This window comes from Salmo salar, chromosome 11 (genome assembly GCF_965601325.2).
Source record: "Salmo salar chromosome 11, fSalSal1, whole genome shotgun sequence".
Classification (NCBI taxonomy): Eukaryota; Metazoa; Chordata; class Actinopteri; order Salmoniformes; family Salmonidae; genus Salmo; species Salmo salar.
In genome coordinates, this window is record NC_138301.1 from 8931018 (window position 1) to 8956975 (window position 25958).

The window sequence follows — 25958 nt, forward strand, 5'->3', positions numbered from 1 at the left end:
TTTCTATAAGCACAGTTGTCCAACTCTTTGAGAAACCAAACCCCCCCACCACAGACCAGGGCAGAGATCGAGATCTCCTGGTCCCTGTAGCGTAGTGGTTTAGGGCTGAGGATGGCTTCCTAAACTGCACGTTCTCTCTCTGCACTCTGTGGTGGACACACACACACAGCTCTTTCAAGTGGTTTCAGCCCACAGCTTACAGTATAGCTACAGAACGATATCAGGCCCACCCTAAATGACCCTTGTCATGTCTGAGCTTGTACTCTGTAATATGAAAGAGCTGTGGTCAGCAACGCCTGGAAGCCACAACGGATAGCCCCCCCCCCCCTTCTTTCCTCCATCCTTCCCCCCTCATCTCATCTGCTCTTCATCTCCTTCTTTTCCAACCCCACCACAGGTTGAGATGGTGTGCTTCTTCTGGACTCTACTCTGATGGTAAACACATGGACCTAGTTATGAAGTGGGCAAATCTACAGGAAAGACTGAAGTTATTTATCATCCGATGGGGTGTGTGCATGGGTGCGTGCAAGCGTGTGAGTGATTGTGTGTGTGCGCGTGCATGAGTGTGTGTTCAGGCTACACCTGTAGCTATTGTGCAGACTTGTGGCAGCAGCACGGCTGTCAAGGCCAAGTGTGTTAGCGGCTGGTGTGGAAGCCTCCCTCTTTGGCACAGAGTGCCATCTTTAACACATTAGCCCCTCCTCCTCCATTCAAACCAATACGGACAGCTGTCTGATCTGAGCAACACAAACAATACACAGCTAGTTAGCTTACAATTATCACACACTACACACACACAGAGCGATGCATGCATGTAAACGTGCACACACACACACACACACACTGTCCATCTTGTCTCTCTCGCTTTCTCTCACACACACAAACACGCGCACGCACACGCGCACACACACTTTTCTCAAAATCTCTACTACTCTATCCTTGAGAAAGAGAAAGCTTCCTTTCATCCCTAAAAGCGTCCTCGCTCCTTTCCCTCGCTCTACCCCCCCTACTCTCTCATCCCCAGAATTTCAATAAGATACTGCTTGTGTTCTGGTATAAGTCTTCCATTGTGATTGATGTTGCGTGGCCCATATGTCCATAATAAGTTCAGAAAAGGTCATATCAGTCAATAATCAATAGTCCTTTATTAGGATGAAGTAGGTGGTGGACATTGACTACACATCATAAAAATAAAAGGTCATTTTCATTTCTGAAATACATAAACACACACACACACACACAAACGTGCATATGCACACACACGAGCATGCACGCACACATGGGAAAATATGCACACGCACACAAACTCAGAGAGAGAGAGAGAGAGAGAGAGAGAGAGAGAGAGAGAGAGAGAGAGAGAGAGAGAGAGAGAGAGAGAGAGAGAGAGAGAGAAAAACCCACACACAGGCCTGACCCATACACCCTGTGGGTCTTCTGTCAGTCATGCTGTGTGAAGGCAGTGGTACATAATTAAACAGTCTTATCATCTCTCCTCTCCAGACTACCAATAACCTGCCTGCTCTACCTATGACTGACTGATTTACTGACTGTGTCTGACTAGTCACTCGCTGAAGATGAGATAAGAACTAGGGATTAGTACGGAGAGGAAGGAGAAGAAGGAGAAGGGAAGAGAGATTCCACTCTTCCTTTCAAGTCTGTTAACCTGGGAAGAGTCCGTGGGTAGCTCGTAATAGCAAGTGTAACTCAGATCTCCTATATGGCATAAGGTATCATGTCATTCAATGAATATAGAGATCTATTTTCCATCCGCTCACACCACATGACTTCTTTGTACCTGACTGATACTGTGTCTATCAGTGGGCCCCAGATCCCGTTCACTATTACTAATACAGTCAGCACTGTATGACGCCAAACACAGAGAAGTCACGCAGTAACCCTCCTGTCTGTCTGTATGTCTGTCTGTCCGTATGCCTTTCTACTTGCCTGTCTGCCCAGCCCGCCCGCCCGTCTCACTGTTATCACTCTGTCAATTTCTAAGAATAATCCCCCCCCCCCAAAAAACACACGCATGCTCTCTCAGAGTCTCACGCTCAACACTCTTCAACCTCCGGTGGCTAATACCTTACTAAGCCTGTTTGGACTTTCCATACAGACATCAAAGCATCGGTCAAACACAGCAACACTAGGTGAGGGGAAAACACGCATGGCTTCACCCCCCCCCGGACAGACATCGATTAGCTCGTCTGTGCAATCTGACGCCGCAGTGAACGCTGTAGGCTGGGTGAGGAGATGAGCGTTTCCAACCAGAAACGAACACAAGATCAACATCAGAGGGACAGAACGGAACTGTGCTGGGGTGTGGAACGACTGGAATCAAGTGGAGGGAAAAGAGAGGATCGTCGTTCAATAAGCTTTTCTTTTACAGCAATTGCAGTGTCCTTTTTTTTGTTGGAGCGTTGAAATACAATGGGCGTGTTCTACTCGCAGAAAGGACACAACAAGAGGAGAGTGAGAAATCTAGCCAGGTGGTGAGAGAATTGTACAGCGTGCATACAGTGCAGTGAACAGTATCTCTGACAAATACAGTCGCAAGTACAATCCTCTAAAGGAGATCTCCTTCTGACCCAAAACCTGTTCACAACTACTTCTGCGACCCTTTAAAAACCTCAAAAAGAAGCCCGCCCAGATTGACCCCTGGGACGACCTGGACATATTTACCAGCTTCATGGTGACGTTGTTCTGCTCCCAGCGACACAGCAGCACATTCATCTTCCTCCTCGCTCTTCCCTCTCCTCCTCTTCCCCCCTCACACACCTGTCCTAGGTAGGAATGGGAGGACCAATGGCTAGCCAGGACCAGACAGAATCCATCAGAACCAAAGGAAGAAACAGGACTGAGGTCAGAGGAGGCCAACTAACCAAGAAGAGATCCACAGAAAGAGAGGATAGATAGGTACCGTAGAGTAGAGAGGTAGAGAGAGAAAGATCAAATAATGAGAGAAGATTTTGAGAAAAGAAAAAAGAAAGAAGATAGGTCCAAAAAGTTAGAGGGAGCGAGAGATCCAAGAAAGTTCCAGAGAAATACGTAAAGCAGTAGATCCACAAAATCCACTATATATATATATATATCCAGATAAAGAGCCTGCTCCTGCACCTATCTCTAGCCCAGCAGGTCTCACTGTGCCTGGGGCCGGTGCTCACAGCCTCCCCCCTTCCCTCCTTTCTCTCCACCCCCTCTGGGTCCGCAGCTGGAGGAGGGAAATAAATGCTTCAGTCAAGAGGAGCTCCACCACCTCTACCGCTGTACCACTGCTCTGTCTGAGGGCTAGCCAAACCAAACACACACACAGAGAGGGAGAAAAAGGAGGAGGACCAATGGAGGGGAACCCCCTTCTTCTCTGCCTCCCGCTCCACCCCTCCTCCTCCACCTCCCGCATCCCTCCCCCCAGACGCCCTCGGCAACGCTGGGCATTGTGCTATCGCTCTTCAATGGACCATCCGTCATATGGGGAGGAGAGAGAGAAGAGAAAGGAGAGAAAGGAGAGAGACCTCTTAACCTCCTACCCTCTGTGATCACCCCCCCCCCCCCCACAAAAAAAAGGGTGGATGCTGGTGCATGATAATACTAGAAGGGGGTGAATAGTGGGTGAAGGAGGGTAGGTTAGAGGACAAACCACATTGGCCTCCTAACTACCCCTCTCTGTTTTCTATGTGTTCTTTATTTAACCAGTCCTCCTTTCTTTAAAAAAAGAGAGGAAAGGTTCTATTTTCCATAACCAAACACGGATCAGCCCAGTCTCTGATCACCATTCACCCACAGCTTACTGCTGCACAGTTTGTGTGTGTGTGTGTGTGTGTGTGTGTGTGTGTGTGTGTGTGTGTGTGTGTGTGTACACATGTGTGCGCGCTCCACGCGCAATGCCCTCCATCTGAGCACAATCCAACCCCCTACACACACACCGCCGCCGCTAACCACAAATTACAAGCCGAATTTGAACTTTGGGAATCGCCCAAGACGTAGCGAAAATTTCCAAACTACTGGATACACAATCACTGCCAGGACTCGGCACATTTTCAAAACATGCTTTTAGCTATGCTGCATCGACAACACTACCATAGCCCTGAAGACTTTCAAGAGCCCCGAAGACCTTGAAACCCTGTCAACAACACAGCTACTGAACTCACGCTCCCAAATGGTGTTTCAATACAGTAGAAGCACACTTTCCCTATTTCTCTCTCACACAAATGCATCGAATTCTACTGCACTCTCCCACACCACTGCAGTAGCTACATAGTTAACAATCCAGCCAGCGTGCAGCACAACACACACAACTGTCTGTCAACTCACCTTATAACACATCCATTTCCTATAAGCATCTGTGGATTTAATGACTGTGGACTATGGCCATAGAGGCAGAGAAGATATGGCCATTTAGTACGTGTTTAAGAGCTAAAAAAAAAAGCCCATTAAGTGGTGGAGCAGAGAATGGCAGGGTGTGCTTTGTTTCAGACCCCTGTGAGGGGGAAATTAATCTCCGTGTCCCCTGGACAATGGGGCCCTAGCCCCATTGCGGAAGAGGGCTTTGTTTTGGAGGACCCCCGCTGCCTGGTTCTCGAGGGTTAGGTGGGGAGTGGGGGGGCTGGGGTGGTCCTGATGCTGTTGAGGAGAAATGCTAAGAAACAATAGACCACTATCAATTCAATGCATTTTAACACTTTCACCACATCTCAAATTCTCTCTCTCTCTCTCTCTCTCTCTCTCGCTCTCTCTCTCTCTCTCTCTCTGTAGACTGTGCTCCATTAACTCACAGAACTAATAGGAAAGCCAGTGTTGCATTACCATAATAATGTGATGTATGATTATAACACAGTTTAGTTCACATTATGGTGCAGTCAGGCGGAACACTCCAAATCACGGAATGCCATCTGGGCCTTGGTTGCTATGGGTACCAGCTGTGACCCTGCTAATGAAAGAACATCTAAATATGCTGCAGTGAGCAGGCTGGTCAGATTTCACCTGCTGTGTGTGTGTGTATGTGTGTGTGTGTGTGTGTGTGTGTGTGTGTGTGTGTGTGTGTGTGTGTGTGGGCATGTGTATAAATATATAAACATCAACTTAATCCCTGGAAACAACAAGGTTCTACATAGCAACACTGAAACAGAGTCCATTTTGTCACTGTAGAGGTAAATAAAAGGGTGTTTGGTACTAAGTGGTTGTGCTGGGTTGTTTCTGTTATCTTTTGGTGTGTGTGTGTGTGTGTGTGTGTGTGTGTGTGTGTGTGTGTGTGTGTGTGTGTGTGTGTGTGTGTGCCTGTGTGTGTGTTCTCTCTATTCACAAACAGGCAATCCCTGAGCCTCCCCCCTGATGAGAACTAAATCCTAAGTGGGGATCTAAAGCTCTGCAATTAAAAGCATCTCAGTGAATGAGTCACACACACACAGCGACTCGCGACGTCAAGTCGAGCGCCATTGTGATCCGCACACAGGTAGAAATCGGAGCCATTAAAACAGCTCAGAACATTCCCTGAGGCAGCAGGTGCTGAGTGCTGAATGTTTAACACAGCAGAGGACAGAGTTCCCATAATCACGCATTGGCAGCATCCGGGGCACTTATCCACATCCCAGTTCATATTGAGGAAGGGACATGAAAGGATCAGATAGGTATATCAATCACACACCAATCAGATCTGAATCGTTCAGAAAGTGGACAAAACATACAACATAAACCAGCAACTTGAGTACCTTTCGGCGACAAACCAGAAACCTCTCGTCGCTGTAGCCGTGAATTCTGTGTAAACACAACCAAAAACGTCAATCTCTTTGGTCAGCCTACAACGGTTATTCAGTCCTACCACCATCCCATTCAAGGGTGACCTTACGACCTACCCTCTGCAGGTCATGTGACATCACCACCAACCCGTGACCTCTACCTCATGGCCCCACCCTCCATATCGACGCCACCACACACGGTTTAGATGACGATAGTGTCCGATTGTGTTAGCCTAACCGTGGTCCAATGGTCCCAGGAGTGACTGCGTTCAATGGCCCTGTTTGTCTGACTGACGTGCTCTTTGTGACAATAACGCAGGAAAGGAGCGAAGGAGCGAAAGAGGCGAGAAGGGCATCTAAGGGAGGTCTCTGAATTGACGTTAGCCCAGTAGAAACAGATGGGCAGAACTAATTAATATGGTTATCCCGGACCGGGGGGGGATGTGACCTCACACAGAAAGACAGGGTTGAGACACAGGAAGTGGAATTAGATAAGGAAGGATCAGACTGACGTTATGTCATAAAGTGTACATGAGAGTCCAATCATTTCGTTCAGTTCACACAGACATCATGTACACAAACGACATCATTGGTGAGGATGATCCTTTATACTTCCTGAATAATCTTGAGATGTATGACATAACTGTCTAATCCTTCTCTATCTGATTCTAGCACAGGTACAGGAAATACAAATATACCTGGAAATACAGTGCATTTGGAAAGTATTCAGACCACCTTCCCTTTTTCCACATTTTGTTACGTTACAGTCTTATTCTAAAATGGATTAAAAGTGAAAAGAGGGGCCTCCCAAGTGACGCAGCAGTCTAAGGCAATGCATTACAGTGCTTGAGGCAGCACTACAGACCCAGGTTTGATCCCAGGCTGTGTCACAACCCGTTGTGACCGGGAGTCCCATAGGGCGGTGCACAATTGGCCTCAGCGTCGTCCGGGTTAGGGGAGGGTTTGGCCGGGGGGGCTTTACGTGGCTCATCACGCTCTAGTGACTCCTTGTGGCGGTCTGGGTGCCAGCAAGCTGACTTCAGTCGTCAGCTGAACTGTGTTTCCTCCGACACGTGGCAGTCTTCCGAGTTAGGCGGGCGGGTGTTAAGAAGCAGGTCGGAGGACGCATGACTCAACCTTCGCCTCTCCCAAGCCCGTTGGGGAGTTGCAGCGATGAAACTAGATTGTAAATTGGATCGCAATTGAATATCACGAAATTGGGGAGAAAAGGGGGTAAAATTTTAAATAAGTATTCAGACCCTTTGCTATGAAACTCAAAATTGAGCTCAGGTGCATCCTGTTTCCATTGATCATCCTTGAGATGTTTCTACAACTTGATTGGGGTCCACCTGTGGTAAATTCAATTGATTGGACATGATTTGGAAAGGCACACACCTGTCTATATAAGGTCACACAGTTGACAGTGCATGTCAGAGAATTAACCAAGCCATGAGGTCAAAGGAATTGTCCGTAGAGCTCAGAGACAGGATTGTGTCGAGGCACAGATCTGGGGAAGGGTACCAAAAAAGTAATGCAGCATTGAATATCCCCAAGAACACAGTGGCTTCCATCATTATTAAATGGAAAAAGTTTAGAACCACCAAGACTCTTCCTAGAGCTGGGCGCCCGGACAAACTGAGCAATCAGGGGAGAAGGGCCTTGGTCAAAGAGGTGACCCGATGGTCACTCTGACAGAGCTCCAGAGTTCCTCTGTGAAGATAGGAGAACCTTCCAGAAAGACAACCATCTCTGCAGCACTCCACCAATCAGGCCATTATGGTAGAGTAGCAAGACTCCTCAGTAAAAGGCACATGACAGCCTGCTTGAAGTTTGCCAAAAATCACCTAAAGGACTCTCAGACCATGAGAAACAAGATTCTCTGGTCTGATGAAACCAGGGTTGAAATCTTTGGCCTGAATGCCAAGCGTCACTTCTGGAGGAAACCAGGCACAGCTCATCACCTGGCCAATACCATCCCTACATTGAAGCAAGGTGGTGGCAGCATCATGCTGGGGGGATGTTTTTCAGCAGCAGGGACTGGTAAACTATTCAGGATCAAGGGAAATATGAACGGAGCAAAGTACAGAGAGATCCTTGATGAAAACCTGCTCCAGAGCTCTCAGGACCTGGGGCAAAGGTTCACCTTCCAACAGGACAACGACCCTAAGCACACAGCCAAGCCAATGCAGGAGTGGCTTCGGAAAAAGTCTCTGAATGTTTTTGAGCGGCCCAGCCAGACCCCAGACTTTAACCAGATCGAACATCTCTGGAGAGACCTGAAAATATCTGTGCAGCGACGCTCGCAATCCAACCTGACAGAGCTTGAGAGGGTCTGCAGAGAATTGGAGAAACTCCCAAAATACAGGTGTGCCAAGCTTGTAGCTTTATACTCAAGAAGACTCAAGGCAGTAATCGCTGCCAAAGGTGCTTCAACAAAGTACTGAGTAAACCGAATATTTATGTAAATGTGATATTTCAGTTTCAGGTTTTTTCTTTGTCATTATGGGGTTTTGTGTGTAGATTTATGAGGTAAAAAGAACGATTAAAAAAACGATTAAGAAAACGTCAAGAGGTCTGAATACTTTCCGAATGCACTGTGTAAGATTACATTTCTGGGTATATTGTGGGCATAATACATACAGTATATTGTCTTTGTTAACATTGATATAATGTAATGCAGCATTCAATATGAATATAGGATGACAACAGCTTCAACAACAGTGAGTCTGTTTTATATAACCGTGCCAAAACACTACTTATAAAATAGTGTGTTGGCTCATAAAAACGACAATAAAAAAAGGGTGTGTTGCTTGTGACTGTTAGGCTAGATACTCTGTCACAGAGGAATACTAATAGCCTGGTCCCGGACCTGTTTGTGCTTTGTTTGTGCTTTTGCCTACTCCAAACACACTGTCAAGACAAACACTGTCATGTTTGGCATGACAATTCCATAAAGAGTTGGCAAGAGAGCAGAAACAGACTGGCACCACCCCAGAATAGAATACTAACTCTACCCAAACAAAACAGAATGAACACTTCTAAAAAAAGCATCTGATATCAAAGCAGATAGAGGCCGTTCCCTTGTGCCGCTTTTGACAATGATAGAAACAGGTCCATGCCAATTAATAATTTAATAGTACATTATATTTTCCATGTATACATTTCTGTATTGATCTTCTTTATAGAAATAACCTGCTAGTTCTAAGGGGAAATGCCAAGATCCTTATCCGGAAATAGATGAAACAGTCTAACTTCAACAGTATCAGAGAATCAAATGGTGTATTAGCAGTGTGTGACGTCTGTGTGTGAATTAGAGAAGGAGGCAGGGCTGTGGCGCTCTGGACTGATGGTTTCTGGGATAGCAATCTAGCCTTCACTCAGTGAGCAAGCAAAGAGGCGTGCTGTCGCCGGCTTATTCAATGCCAATATAGGCTCCTGTCTGAGACTTTCATTGTGGCACAAATACAAAAAGACAAAGACACAAATCCAGAGAGAAGCAGACAAAAAGACACACATATCCTAGATTTCACACACACCCCCTCTGATATTACACCCATTTTCTTTTCTGATAAGATTCCACAGTGGACATAGCCAGTCACTGAGCGAGCGACGCCTGTATTCTACCGAGACACAAACACACAGTCCATACACACACGGTGCGACTTGTCTTTATCGTTGTTTTTCTACTCGCCACACATTCTAGACACCTGCTGTTCACACATTAGTCAAGCTATTCAAACTAGTCAGAGTGGATTCCCTCTATGTGAGCTTTAATGTGTGTGAGTTTCACTGTGTCTCGATGGGGAATTAAGCCAGTCAAACCTCTTCTCTTTTAGCTCAGACATGAAAATCACAGAAGAATGGATACAAATTTGTGAAAAATGGATATTTACATATCGCAATATTATTTTGGAAGCAATTATGTTGGTAATTGGACTCAATTTGTCAAAACATTTATTACATACAGTACCAGACAAAAGTTTGGACACACCTACTCATTCAATGGGTTTATGTAGTAACCAAAAAGTGTTAAACAAATCAAAATATTTTTTATATTTGAGATTCTTCAAAGTAGCCACCCTTTGCCTTGATTACAGCTTTGCACACTGTTGGCATTCTCTCAACCAGCTTCACCTGGAATGCTTTTCCAACAGTTCCCACATGTGCTGAGCAATTGTTGGCTGCTTTTCCTTCACTCTGCAGTCCAACTCATCCCAAACCATCTCAATTGGGTTGAAGTCGGAGGCCAGGTCATCTGATGCAGCACACCATCGCTCTACTTCTTGGTCAAATAGCCCTTACATAGCCTGGAGGTGTGTTGGGTCATTGTCCTGTTGAAAAACACATGATAGTCCCACTAAGTGCAAACCAGATGGGATGGCGTATCGCTGCAGAATGCAGTGGTAGCCATGCTGGTTAAGTGTGCCTTGAATTCTAAATGAATCACTGACAGTATCACCAGTAAAGCACCCCCACACCATCACACCTCCTCCTTCATGCTTCGCGGTGGGAACCACACATGTGGAGATCATCTGTTCACCTACTCTGCGACTCACAAAAACACGGTGGTTGGAATCAAAAACACACCGGTCTAATGTTCATTGCTCGTGTTTCTTGGCCCAAGCAAGTCTCTTCTTATTATTGGTGTCCTTCAGTAGTGGATTTCTTTGCAGCAATTTGACCATGAACAGTTGATGTTGAGATGTGTCTGTTACTTGAACTCTGTGAAGCATTTATTTGGGCTGCAATTTCTGAGGCTGGTAACTCTAATGAACTTATCCTCTGCAGCAGAGGTAAGTCTGGGTCTTCCTTTCCTGTGGCGGTCCTCATGAGAGCCAGTTTCATCATAGCGCTTGATGGTTTTTGCAACTGCATTTGAAGACATTTTCAAAGTTATTAAAATTTTCCAGATTGACTTTGCTTATTTGAGCTGTTCTTGCCATAATATGGACTTGGTCTTTTACCAAATAGGGCTATCTTCTGTATACCTTGTCACAACACAACTGATTGGCTCAAATGCATTAAGAAGGAAAGAAATTCCACAAATTTACTTTAACAAGGCACCCCTGTTAATTGAAATGCATTCCAGGTGACTACCTCATGAAGCTGGTTGAGAGAATGCCAAGAGTGTGCAAAGCTGTCATCAAGGCAAAGGGTGGCTACTTTGAGGAATCTCAAATATTTTTTGATTTGTTTAACATTTTTTGGTTACCACATGATTCCATGTGTTATTTCATAGTTTTGATGTCTTCACTATTATTCGACAATGTAGGAAATAGTAAAAATAAAGAAAAACCTTGGAATGAGTAGGTGTGTCCAAGCTTTTGACTGGTACTATATATATATATATATATATATATATATATATATATATATATATATATTTTTTTTTAAATTTTTTTGTAAATTTTTTTATATATATATTTTTTTTTATAGGTAGCGTTAGTTGTGCTAGTCAGCTGTACCTACGCAAAAACTCTGGTATTTTTCACCCTATAGCTTTTTCTCCACCTTCTTTGTAAATAGTGAGCCAACGTGTTTTAAGTACTTTTATTTCCATGACTTATTAAAAGTCATTTTCTCATGCTCTGTCTGTCTGCAGCGGACATTTAGTGAGCAATATGTTGGGAACATCAAATCGCAATATCAAATCGCAATACATATAGAATCGTGAGAATTGCAATACATTTTGTATCGGCACCTAAGTATCGTGATACTATCGTTTTGTAAGGTCCCTGGCAATTCCCAGCCCTACTAAAAAAATGTATTCAACTGTGGATAACCTATTAAACAATACTAGTCTATATGGTCATTCATACACATATCATCTAAATCTGCAGTCTACCCAGAGAGAAAGTGCAATATCTTCTATGAAGATAACGGCTATCCCATTTGTTTTATAGGCTCACTATACATCCTGAGGAAAACATATGGTGAGATGGCGCCGGAGGGAATGGCTGCTATTTTATGGGCTCTTAACAAACCGTGCTATTTTGTTGGTTTTTTTCGCATTGTTTGTAATTTATTTTGTACATAATGTTGCTGCTACCATCTCTTATGACCGAAAATAGTTTCTGGACATCAGAACAGCGACTACTCACCTTGAACTGGACAAATAATTTTTCTTTCTTTAATGAGTTGGACGAGAGGGATTTACTCCAGACACCCGAAAAGACCCTCATCCCCATCATTCGCAGGAGAAAAAGACGGAGATATTGCGGAAGGAGATATGGGTGCCTTGTAAGGATCCGGCAAAGAGTGGCTAATCTGCCTTTGCCATCGGTATTATTGGCCAACGTACAATCGCTGGATAATAAAATGGACAAACTAAAAGCATGTATATCCTACCAGCAGGACATTAAAAACTGTAATATCTTGTGTTTCACCGAGTCGTGGCTGAACGATATGAATAACATACAGCTGGAGGGTTATACACTGTACCGGCAGGAAAGAACAGCAGCCTCTGGTAAGACAAGGGGCGCGGTCTATGTATATTTGTTAACAACAGCTGGTGCACGATATCTAAGGAAGTCTCTAGGTTTTGCTCGCCTGAGGTAGAGTATCTCATGATAAGCTGGAGACCACACTATCTAACAAGATAGTTTTCATCTATATTCTTCGTAGCTGTCTATTTACCACCACAAACCGATGCTGGCACTAAGACCACACTCAATGAGCTGTATAGGGCCATAAGCAAACAGGAAACCGCTCATCCAGAGGCAGCGCTCCTAGTGGCCGGGGACTTTAAAGCAGGGAAGCTTAAATCACTTTTACCTCATTTCTACCAGCATGTTAAATGTGCAACCAGAGGGAAAAGAAACTCTAGACCACCTTTACTCCACACACAGAGACGTGTAGAAAGCGCTCCCTCGCCCTCCATTTGGCAAATATGACCATAATTCTAACCTCCTGATTCCTGCTTACATGCAAAATTTAAAACAGTAAGCACCAGTGACTGTCAATAAAAAAAGTGGTCAGATGAAGCAGATGCTAAACTACAGGACTGTTTTGATAGCACAGACTGGAATATGTTCCGGGATTCTTCCGATGGCATTGAGGAGTACACCACATCAGTCACTGGCTTCATCAATAAGTGCATCGATGACATCGTCCCCACAGTGACTGTACGTCATACCCCCAACCAGAGGCTATGGATTACAGGAAACATCCGCACTGAGCTAAAGGGTAGAGCTGCCGCTTTCAAGGAGCGGGATTCTAGCCCGGAAGCTTATAAGGAATCCCCCTATGCCCTCCGACGAACCAGGACTAAGATGGAATCGTACTACACCGGCTCCGACGCTCGTCAGATGTGGCAGGGCTTGCAAACTATTACAGACTACAAAGGGAAGCACAGCCACGAGCTCCCCAGTAACACAAGCCTACTAGACGAGCTACATTACTTTTATGCTCGCATCGATGCAAGTAACACTGAAACATGCATGAGAGCATCAGCTGTTCCAGACGACTGTGTGATCACGCTCTCCATAGCCGATGTGAGTAAGACTTTTAAACACGTCAACATTCACAAGGCCGCAGGGCCAGACGGATTACCAGGACGTGTACTCTGAGCATGCGCTGACCAACTGGCAAGTGCCTTCACTGACATTTTCAACCTCTCCCTGAGTCTGTAATACGAACATGTTTCAAGCAGACCACCATAGTCCCTGAACCCAAGAAAATGAAGGTAACCTGCCTATTTTTTTTTTTTTACCTTTATATAACTCGGCAAGTCAGTTAAGAACAAATTCTTAATTTCAATGACGGCCTAGGAACAGTGGGTTAAATGCCTTGATCAGGGGCAGAACAACAGATTTTTACCTTGTCAGCTCAGGGATTCAATCTTGCAACCTTTCAGTTACTAGTCCAACACTTTAACCACTAGGCTACTACCGACCCATAGCACTCACGTCTGTAGCCATGAAGTGCTACGAAAGGCTGGTCATGGCTCAAATCAACACCATTATCCCAGAAACCCTAGACCCACTCCACTTTGCATACCACCGCAACAGATCCACAGATGATGCAATCTGTATTGCACTCCACACTGCCCTTTCACACCTGGACAAAAGGAACACCTATGTGAGAATGCTATTCATTGACTACAGCTCAGCGTTCAACACCATAGGACCCTCATAGCTCATCACTAAGCTAAGGACCCTGGGACTAAACACCTCCCTCTGCAACTGGATCCTGGACTTCCTGACGGGCCACCCCCAGGTGGTAAGGGTAGGTAACAACACATCCACCACGCTGATCCTCAACCCGGGGGCCCCTCAGGGGTGCGTGCTCAGTCCCCTCCTGTACTCCCTGTTCACTCATGACTGCATGGCCAGGCACGACTCCAACACCATCGTTAAGTTTGCCAATGACACAACAGTGGTAGGCGTGATCACCGACAACGACGGGACAGCCTATAGGGAGGAGGTCAGAGACCTGGCCTTGTGGTGCAAGGACAACAACCTCTCCCTCAACGTGATCAAGACAAAGGAGATGATTGTGGACTACAGGAAAAGGAGGACTGAGCACACCCCCATTCTCATCGACAGGGCTGTAGTGGAGCAGGTTGAGAGCTTCAAGTTCCTTGGTGTCCACATCACCAACAAATTAACATGGTCCAAGCACACAAAGACAGTCGTGAAGAGGGCACGACAAAACCTATTCCCCCTCGGGAGACTGAGAAGATTTGAAATGGGTCCTCAGATCCTCAAAAGTTTCTACAGCTGCACCATCGAGAGCATCCTGACTGGTTGCATCACTGCCTGGTACAGAGGGTAGTGCCTACGGCCCAGTACATCACTGGGGCCAAGCTTCCTGCAATCCAGGACCTCTTTACCAGGCGGTGTCAGCGGAAGGCCCTAAAGATTGTCAAAGACTCCAGCCACCCTAGTCATAGACTGTTCTCTCTGCTACTGCATGGCAAGCAGTACCGGAGTGTCAAGTCTAGGTCCAAGAGGCATCTAAACAGCTTCTACCCCCAAGCTATAAGACTACTGAACATCTAATCAAATGGCTACCCAGACTATTTGCATTGTCCCCCCCTGCCCCTTTTACGCTGCTCCTACTCTCTGTTTATTATCTATGCATAGTCACTTTAATAACTCGACCTACATGTACATACAGTATTACCTCAATTACCTTGACTAACCAGTGCCCCCGCACATTGACTCTGTACCGCACATAGCCTCACTATTGTTATTTTACTGCTGCTCTTAAATTATTTATTACTTTTATTTCTTATATATTTTTTTCGGTGTATTTTTCTTAAAACTGCATTGTTGGTCAAGGGCTTGTAAGTAATAATTTCACTGTAAGGTCTACACCGCATGTGACAACTAAAATTTGATTTGATATGTGAATGCATTCCCCTTCTCCTTCCCCTTTGTCATGGTAAAAAGCAATGAAGTCAGCCAGACCTCCAGCCAGTTTATCCACTGTGAGGGGAAATTAGCAATCTAATGCAGCAGGAAATAGAGTCCAATCCCCCTTCCCTTTCATTCTCACCTACTGGGCCCTGTGCATCTCTAGAAGGCCTAAACAACTGGTAAAATACGGGCACCATTAAAGTCAATGGTCCCTGAGACAATACTAGAGGTTAAGAGGGTTCCAAGTCTGTTGATTGTAAAGAGGGTATGGAGGAGGAAGGGAGGACAGGAGAGAAACATCTACGGCCAATCAATATCATTCCATTAGGGTCAATTAATTAGATATGAATCCACACAGTAATCAAACATATTCACAAATACCACCAATCAAAAACATAGCCGCTATCTGAACCCAGCACCTGACCAAGTTCAAAGTCTGAGAATTAAATTGAGTCTTTGAATTAAATTAGACCCAATTACAATAATTCAAATGACTAGAGTCATTATCAACACATTATGCATGCTCTTATCTAATGGTTTGATTAATGGAACTCCGTGTCGATGCTAAATCTCACGCGGAGAGATAGATGAATATCTAGCCTTCTGACGTCCCAGACAATAATAAAGAAATGTAGTTAAGAAATTAATATCGCTCTCAGCAAAGCTCGTTCTCTCTTAACTGAAGGTCCCTCTACATCCTGAATCGATACTTGCTTTGAGATCATTTGAGCAAATACTGGGAGAAATGAAACCCTCTCCAATAGGCGGTCATTGCGGTGTGCTTTTCATTTAGACACTAACATAGATAAGCCCTAAGCCTTGGTTATGACTCTTAATGAGAACCAGGCTTTTCATAAAGACAGACTTAAAGCCTTTATCTGGAGAAATGCTTATTAAGATAAGACCTCCCTATCACACTACTGGCAGATGTATGTGTGTGTGTGTGTGTGTGTGTGTGTGTGTGTGTGTGTGTGTGTGTGTGTGTGTGTGTGTGTGTGTGTGTGTGTGTGTGTGTGTGTGTGTGCTTGTGTCTGTGTGTATGCATGCACGTGCATGTCACCTCATAGTCTGTTCATATACTGTTGTTTACTCACTGTGTACAGTACCAGACAAAAGATTGGACACACCTACTCATTGCAGGGTTTTTCTTATTTGTACTATTTTCTACATTGTAGAATAATAGGGATGACATCAAAACTATGAAATAACACATATGGAATCACGTAGTAACCAAAAAAGTGTTAAACAAATCAAAATATATTTGAGATTTGAGATTCTTCAAAGTAGCCACCCTTTGCCTTGATTACAGCTTTGCACACTGTTGGCATTCTCTCATCCAGCTTCACCTGGGATGCATTTCCAACAGTCTTGAAGGAGTTCCCACATATGCTGAGCACTTGTTGGCTGCTTTTCTTGCACTCCCCAGTCCAACTCATTCCAAACCACCTCAATTGGGTTGAGGGTGAGTGATTGTGGAAGCCAGGTCATCTGATGCAGCACTCAATCACTCTCTTTCTTGGTCAAATAGCCCTTACACAGCCTGGAGGTGTGTTGGGTCATTGTCCTGTTGAAAAACAAATGATATCCCATCTGGTTTGGGCTTAGTGGATTACTGGCGTATCGCTGCAGAATGCTGTGGTAGCCATGCTGGTTAAGTGTGCCTTGAATTCTAAATAAATCAGAGACAGTGTCACCCGAAAAGCACCCCCACACCCAAGGGCATTGTTAAGGGGGGGAACATGAATGATTCATGGGGCCCTAGTGTCACGACTTCCGCCCGAAATCGGTCCCTCTATTTGTTCGGGTGGCGTTCGGTGGTCGACGTCACCGGTCTTCTAGCCATTGCCGCTCCACCTTTCATTTTCCATTTGTTTTGTCTTGTTTTCCCGCACACCTGGTTCACATTCCCTCATCAGACTAAATGTATATTACCCTCTGTTTCCCCCATGTCTGTGTGTGGAATTGTTCTTTGTGTAGGGTGTTACGCTACAGGCTGGCTTGCTCTAGGTTTGTTCCTAACCTAGGTTTGTTTGTTTTGTTTAATCCGGTTCATGTTACCGTGGTTGTGCTTTGTGCTGCCTCGCCTGTGCCTTTGGGCCAGGGTGTATATTAAAGTTATCCTGTTATCACCCATCTCTGCTCTCCTGCGCCTGACTTCCCGGCAACCCGTCACTCACCCCGTTACACCTAGCCTGGTAGGGGCCCCTAAATGTTTAGAGAATGACACAGACAGTTTTTGTTAACATTAGGAACCAAAACATTTTGCAATACTGTTAATATAGGCAAAGGATGAAGGTGGAAACTAGAATCTGCACAATTGTAGTATAGAGCAGCAGAAGCTTATAGTTAGTACATTTAATAACACATATTGTTCAGTACGTTATTTTAATCTGAAACATTCTGATTTCTATGTTAGGGGCACGGTAGGTTTCTTTCATGGGCAACGCCCCTGCTCACACCATCACACCTCCTCCTCCATGCTTCGCGGTGGGAACCACACATGCGGAGATCAACCGTTCACCTACTCTGCGTCTCACAAAGACACGGCGGTTGGAACCAAAAATCTAAAATTTGGACTCTTCAGACGAAAGGACAGATTTCCACCGGTCTAATGTCGATTGCTCGTGTTTCTTGGCCCAAGTAAGTCCCTTCTTATCGGTGTCCTTTAGTAGTCATTTCTTTGCAGAAATTCGACCATGAAGGCCTGATTCACGCAGTCTCCTCTGAACAGTTGATGTTGAGATGTGTCTGTTACTTGAACTTTGTGAAGCATTTATTTAATGAACTTATTCTCTGCAACAGAGGTAACTCTGGGTCTTCCTTTCCTGTGGCGGTCCTCGTGAGAGCCAGTTTCATCATAGTTTTTGCGACTGTGCTTGAAGAAACATTCAAAGTTCTTGAAATTTTCCAGATTGACTGACCGTCATGTCTTAAAGTAATGATGGACTGTCGTTTCTCATTGTTAATTGAGCTGTTCTTGCAATAATATGGACTTGGTCTTTTACCAAATAGGGCTATCTTCTGTATTCCACCCCTACCTTGTCACAACACAACTGATTGGCTCAAACGCATTAAGAAGGAAAGAAATTCCACAAATTAACTTTTAACACCCCTGTTAATTGAAATGCATTCCAGGTGACTACTTCATGAAGCTGGTCGAGAGAATGCCAAGAGTGTGCAAAGCTGTCATTATGGCAAAAGGTGGCTACTTTGAAGAATCTCAAATATATTTTGATTTGTTTAACACTTTTTGGTTACTACATAATTCCATATGTGTTATTTGATCGTTTTTATGTCTTCACTATTATTCTACAATGTAGAAAATAGTAAAAAATTAAGAAAAACCCTTGAATGAGTAGGGGTGTCCAAACCTTTGACTGGTACTGTATATACTATTTTGTCAACAATATACCTACTACTGTACATAACACCCTAATTTGCTCCAGGGACGCTGTACTACTATGGATGACCATTTAAAACACATTTCATTGCACCTATCCAGTGTATGTGAAAATAAAATGAAAAAAATATATAAATATATATATATATATACCAAATTATACACATCACATAAAGTCTTTATATTCTCCCTCTCATATGATAAAAAAAGAAATACACATTTGCATTGTATTGGCGAGACATTCTACTGCACTGCTGGAGCTAGCAGCACAAGCATTTCGCTGCACCTGCCATAACACCTGCACAACTGTGTACGTACCAATAAACTTTGATTAGATGATTGTGTGTGTGTGTGTGTGTGTGTGTGTGTGTGTGTGTGTGTGTGTGTGTGTGTGTGTGTGTGTGTGTGTGTGTGTGTGTGTGTGTGTGTGTGTGTGTGTGTGTGTGGACATGTCCACTGGAAAGGTCTGTGACAAGCTGCCACAATAGGCAAGGTTCACTTCCAACCCTAACTGTGACAGAGTGACACACAGATCAATGCCACAAATGAAGAAATGGAATAAAATAGTTACAATAATGTCTGTATGGCTGAAAGGAGGAAGGTACATTATCTCCAAAAACATAAACACAACATGCAACAATTTCTAAGATTATAGGTAAGTTCTAACTTCTTGTCAATGCTTCGACTTCATTCCTAGTCACCCCCATAAACAGATTGAGGTGCTCAGCATCCTAGAAGCTCCTAGATGCTACGGTCATTGTAGTTTTTCCAACCTCCTCTCCCTGTGAAATCAAATCAAATTGTGTTTGTCACATGCGCCGAATACAACAAGTGTAGACTTTAGCGTGAAATGCTTACTTACAAGCCCTTTAACCAACAACTTCTTCTTCAAGAAGAAGAAAATATTTACCAAGTAGACTAAAATAAAAAAGTATGAATAAAAGTAACACAGTAAGGACAACAATAACGAGGCTATATACAGTCACTTCCACAGCCAAGGATGAATGGTGCAGCGACAATGCACAGTCAGATATTGAGGGAGGGAAAGAGGGAAAGGAGAGGAGGCATAGATGGGAGGGAGTGAAATAGAGGCAGAGGAACGATAGATGGAGAAGGTGGGGGGGGGGGGGGGAGGGGGGTGTGTGAAATGTGCTCCCTGGAGATCAAAGAAAACACGCTCCTGAAAATACTCTGTAAAGAAGTGCTATGAATGCATAGTGAAGACACACACATCCCCCACTCGCCCCCATGCACACACACACACACACACACACACACATCCTCGTTCAGAGGCATTCTCTAAATACACAGGCAATGTTTTGTATAGTGAGCAGCATTTATACACCATAGACAAGGAGTGGCAGTGACGCCCTTTGACTGTGACAAACACACACACACACAGCATTGATGGCCTTGACTACCTCCTTCCTGCCGGTTTGGCAATTGTGCCACTCTGGCTGTATTCACTTCTAAGCAATAGAGGGAGAGGAGATGTAGTACATAACGTATGCTCACCACTAGAGGCCAGTAGAGTCTGCATGTGTCCTGTTCATTGCAAACAAATGTGTCAGTGTGCCAAGTCATTTGCCTGGAAAGGTGATTTCCCTCTCTCATAAAGACTAGGGATGTGCATATTTTTCCTTTCAAGACAATTCTATACGTATCTAGATACATGGGCTCCGATACGGGAACGATACGTTTTAGTTTTAAACGATTCGGTGCGGTTAGGTTTGATTAGAGAACGAGTCGTTGTGATTCGGTTCGACGTGATACGATTTGACGCAGAAACATTTGTTGCATGAACATGTTCCGTTCTAAATGAAAATCTGCTGCTGACGGAGCTCATGAGCTGGGCCTCTGAGATGGATCTGTCTGAGTTGATTTATGCTACTAAAATCTGTGAAATATAGGCTAAACTGACAACGGAGAGGAGATCAGAAATCTCAACTAGCAAGCAAGTCGCAGCAATGAAGAATTCAGTGTGTGCGCGTTCACGCGAAGGGGGGGGGGGGGGCAATTCTGGCAGGGGGGAGATTTTCGGCACAACACCTGTTCCTGTAAAACACAATTTTTCAACAGCGCATAGATAACAGTAAGCTAGCAAATGACAACGGTTGTCACTCAACCAATAAAGCCTAATACCACGCAAGCCATTTTAGCATGTGAATGCTGAAGGTGCCGTGCAGATGTGCATGATTAGGAACAGGCTCCCGACCTCGCGTTGTTCAGCGAGCGAAACTGTGCACAGCGCACCGTTGAATCATTTGAGTTTGACTAGGCTACTGATATTGCCTGGGGTTGTTCGGCATGCAACACTACTGTCAACACAGTGACATGCAGTTCGACACAAAATATGGGAGGTAGTTTTCGGAAGGTAGAGTGTAGAAAGAATGTAATATCAGCAAAACATTTGAGTGAACCGGCGACTCGAAACATTTGAATCGATTTTCTGGCCAGTGCATGTTACGATTTGGACTGGTTTGGGGTCCGCGGACCGATGCACTTGTATCTTAACATTTTAATTCGGGGACAGATAGTTATCGGGCAATCGTTACATCCCTAATAAAGACCTAACGAGAGATACACATACACATGTAAAGGTACGCACACACACGCTATGTACTGTATATATTTATGGCCATCTGTCTGGTCAACCACGTCTCTCTCCGTCTCTCTGCATTATGCATGATCTCAGAGAGCACTTTCAGAGAGAGGAGAGTGTGTGAATCTGTGTTTTAGAAACTTGTAGACATTTAACCCAACCTGTCTGGGACAGTGAGTGCATGTGTAGACTATATTTTTAAAACTACATATGACAGTGAGGGGTCATGTGGCCTGGTATATGACTGATACTCCTGATAACCCCACAGATTACAGCTAATGTCCCCCTCATTCGTTGACAATCTACACTCCATGACCAAAGGTATGCGGACACCTGTCAAACATCTCATTCCAAAATCATGGGCATTAATATGGAGTTGATCCCCCTTTGCTGCTATAACAGCCTCCTCTCTTCTGGGAAGGCTTTCCACTAGATGTTGGAACATTGTTGCGGGGTCTTGCCTCCATTCAGCCACAAGAGCATTAGTGAGGTCGGGCACTGATGTTGGGCGATTAGACCTGGCTCGCAGTTGGCGTTCCAATTCATCCCAAAGGTGTTCAATGGGGTTGAGGTCAGGGCTCTGTGCAAGCCAGTTGAGCTCTTCCACACCGAACTCAACAAACAATTTCTGTATGTACCTCGCTTTGTGGATCGGGGGTATTGTCATGCTGAAACAGGAAAAGGCCTTCCTCAAACTGTTGCCACAAAGTTGGAAGCACAGAATCGTCTAGAATGTCATTGTATGCTGTAGCGTTAAGATTACCCTTCCCTGGAACTAAAGGGCCTAGCCCGAACAATGAAAAACAGCCGCAGAACATTATTCCTCCTCCACCGAACTTTACAGTTGGCACTATGCATTTGGGCAGGTAGCCTTCTGGCATCCGCCAATTCGTCTGTTGGACTGCGTGATGGTGAAGCGTGATTCTTCACTCCAGAGAACGCATTTCCACTGCTCCAGAGTCCAGTGCTGGCGAGCTTTACACCACTCCAGCCGACGGTTGGCATTGCGCATGGTGATCTTAGGCTTGTGTGCGGCTGCTCGGCCATGGAAACCCAACAAACAGTTCTTGCTTCCAGAGGCAGTTTGGAACTCTGAAATGAGTGATGCAAACGAGGACAGAAAAGTTAAATAACATATATTAATCCAAGAAAATTGAAGGAGAAAGGGAGAGAGAAGGAGGGGGAAGGAGGGGGCCCGAAAGAGTCGGAGGCAAACAGCGAGAGAAATATAAAATGATTAGAAGAATGGAAACCCCACAGCAATCCGAACCCTCTAGAGATTATCATCTCATTCTCTCTTTATCACCCGGTTACTTTCTGTCCTCCAGAGACTGTGATAGGATTCACCCAGGAGGGGATAGAGAGAGCAGAGAGAGGCCAGGGCCAGACCCCACGCAGCCATGGAGAATTGTGTTATCTCGGGACCAAATATAACTGTTCTGTTCCCAACTCTCTTGCCTCTGCTCTCCTAGGAGGGGAGAGGAGAAAAGAGTAAGACAACGGGGGAGAGAGGAAAAGGGAGTAAAAATTGATGAGGGTGAAGGAAGCATGCGGTTCCCAGGCAATTAGTCTGTGTAATTAGGCTGTAGTGAAGGAAACCATGGTTGGCCTGGGTAGATTAACTATTGAATTCTGATAGTCTACAAGTCTCATAGGGATTGGGGCCACCACACAGCACCCTGACAGGACTGGGTAGAGATGTCTCGCTTTTAGGAGACTCGACTAACACTCGTATACTATAACAGCTGCAGCCTGTGTGTAGTGATCCATGGCCTGTAGTCACAGCAGTGGCATGTCTCTCTCTGTTAGACTGAGCTAATGTCACCCCAGCAAAGAACCAGCCACCTAAAATACACAACCCGGCAGTAAAGAAAGAACTACAACACACACACACACACACACACACACACACACACACACACACACACACACACACACACACCCTGATCTGAATCTTGAAAAAGGTGCATATGGAGAGAGGGAGTGAGAGAGAGAGAGAGAGAGATGATATTCTGTAGGGTTAAACCATACCACCTCTATATCTCCGAGTCACAACAGAAGTGTGGGTGATCAGCGGGGTTAATCTAGCCAGTTGATGGTGAGGACTGCTGCCGTATCAGCGTCACACACACAGACAGAGAGAGAAAACGTGATGAGCTACCTAAACACACCACACAATCAGTAAGGTACATGTAATAACAAAAGGGATGAATTGTGGACAGTGTGTTATTACATTGTTATGGTGACGATATTTCTGTTCTATTTTTAAAGTCGCTCCATGTCACGTTTTGGTACGGACACATTGCCAAGCACTTCCTCAAAACACACTCAAATGCGCACACACACACACACACACACAAACCCGCTTGCGTCTCGTTCCCCCCACTGCACAGCCTTACATGGTATTCAAGCGATCGCTCTCTCCACGGAGGCATTTCTGCAGCGTTGCTAAGCAGACCAATAATTCACAAACAAACCAAAACATCCACCCCCTGCTATCCTGAGAGTCAGTTTGCCTGCTAGCCTGCCTGGACACTGGCAGAGTCTATGCTAAGACACTTTTACATTCAAGGAGGCAGCCTCCCCTTCATGAGCATGCATTCAAGGAATCACATCACTTCCCTGAAGGGGTAACACATCAATGCAGAACCACCCAGCTACAGATATTTCCTATTATACAGTAAAAACAGCAGAGCAAACACACATACCTTTGTAGAATGGAGCTAGAGAGAGCGAGAGAAAGAGGTGTGGATAAAGGGAGTGATAGTGAGAGATGGACAGGAGAATGAGGAGTGATGAGGCAAAGAGAGAAAATGCAGTGTCAGAAGACGAGAACGATGAAGCAGTGTCTCTCTCTCTCTAACCTGAGTGTCAATACCACCGTCTGTCGCTGGAGCGCTCCTGGTTTTGGGGGCTCCCCAGACCCCCTGGTGGTGTCCCAAGCCCCCCTGGGGGCCCACTGTGAGAGTGTGTCTGTCAGAGGGCTTGAGGGGCACGGGCAGTGGTAGGGGCAGTGTGAGGGGGCGCGAGGGCACCTGTGGAATGGGCAGAGCGCTGTGCACCGGCTTGGGCAGTCCCGACTTCATCTTAGAGGCCAGCAGAATGGCAGGCATCTTCCTCTGGGGCACCAAATAGTCTCCGACACACACACACACACACACACACACGGTACTGTCCGACCCCACCCAAGCAGTTAAGCCGACGCTGTCCTCCCAGTAAGCAAACAGTTTTACCAGCTGGAATAAAAGAGTGGGATAATAGGACACAGTCAATGTGTTGGGAAGTGTCCGTGTTGTCTTCCTGAATCCTGATGCTCCTATCTATAAGTGAAGGGATCAGCTGAGTCTCTATCCGACAGCGGGAGCAATAGTCCAGGTCCAGCTCTCTCCCTAAGATCCCACCTGTTCCCTGGCTGTAATCCCTGCTCTGGTTTATTAGGAATACCGGTATTCCCAGTCTCTTATTGGGAATTCCCTGTACTTTGATGGAGGAGCTGGCAGTGTTCCATTTCCCCGGATTCAGTGAGCATTCGTCAAGGAAATTCGGGATGTTTCTCTTCCTGGTGAGCGGAGTTAATTATCTTCTCCGGATGAGAGATGGAAAAACTCTTTGCTTCCCTCGAGGAAATGAGGAGGAAGAAGGGAACGAGGAAAAGGAAGGGAAAAAACCCCAGAGAGAACAGCAACAGAGGACCACTCGCTTCGGCGACCGCTCTGCCTGTGACTGCACTCTCTCTGTTCCTCCTCCTCTCTATCTCCTTCCCCAGTATTGGCCCTATAGCAGGTGTGGCTTAGGGATAGTGGAGGACAGACATGTTTGGATGACAGCCTTAGGCATTCTCTCTCTCTCTCTACCTCTTGTCTCCACTGCCTCCCTCATTCTCCCTTCCTCCTCCCTCCCTCATTCCAGTTTTGTACGATTGGATGAGAGGACTAGAGCGAGAGTTGTAGCCACTGTAGAAGCGGGCAATGCATTCCATACAGTCATACACACTGTGCAGACCAAGACCAACTGCTGAGATACACATTGTTACACATTATCACACAAAAAGTTTGTGTGTGTGTAAATAGCTCTGAGTGTGTGTGTGTGTGTGTGTGTGTGTGTGTGTGTGTGTGGACGTGTCCCCACAAGAATAGAAACAAACAAACATTTGACCAACTGGGGACATTTCGTTAGTCCCCACAAGGTCAAAACGCTTTTTCTAGGAGGTTTAGGGTTAAGGTTAGAATTAAGTTTAGTATTAGGAGCTAGGGTTAGTTTTAGGGTTAGGGAAAATAGTATTTTGAATGGGAATGAATTGTGTGTCCCCGCAAGGTTAATTGTACAAGACTGTGTGTGTGTGTGTGTGTGTGTGTGTGTGTGTGTGTGTGTGTGTGTGTGTGTGTGTGTGTGTGTATGTTTGAGACTGTCGGGCTCTGGGCCACTGCCTACTTATGTGTTGAGAACTGACAGAATAAGAAAGAGAAGATTTCTGCTAGGAAAGGATGAGCCATTCGGGACTGCACTACCCTACTCATGTCCTGTCATCATATTTTCCTGTCTCTCTCTTCCTCTTCCTGTCTCCTCCTTCCTCTCTCTCTCTCTCTCTCTCTCTCTCTCTCTGCCTTTCTCTGTGCCCTTTGTATTCCAAATGACACTGACACAGTTAAAAGCAGGATCAAACATTACGTTGTCTGTGGCACTAGATGCTTTCTCAGGTCTCGGATTCTTATGGATCTGTGCCCAGTGAGAGGGGACTCGACCATGAATAGAGATAGGCCCTAATTTACTAACAATCTTACTCTCTATCAGGCTACAGAGCTTATGCAAATGATAGAAGATTAATCTGCTCTGGAGCTGAGGTTCGACGTGAAGGGATAACAGCA

General features: G+C 45.2%; 1 protein-coding gene across 13 annotated transcripts in view; it reads right to left on the minus strand.

Moving 5' to 3' along the window:
* The window catches only part of nav2a (neuron navigator 2a), a 310780-nt gene that overhangs the window by 112811 nt on the left and 172011 nt on the right, over positions 1-25958 (minus strand). For 5 of the 13 annotated variants that reach the window (XM_082957694.1, XM_082957692.1, XM_014126316.3 and 2 more), the window contains exon 1: positions 23958-24790. The exons of 2 other annotated variants lie outside the window; for them this stretch is intronic. In XM_082957694.1, the coding sequence (XP_082813820.1) occupies positions 23958-24206 (249 nt within the window). In that variant the 5' untranslated portion in view covers positions 24207-24790. Of the gene's footprint in view, positions 1-2679; positions 3086-23957; positions 24791-25958 lie in introns of those variants that run through there. 6 more of the 13 variants (XM_045688971.2, XM_082957695.1, XM_014126315.3 and 3 more) reach the window with 3 other exon arrangements.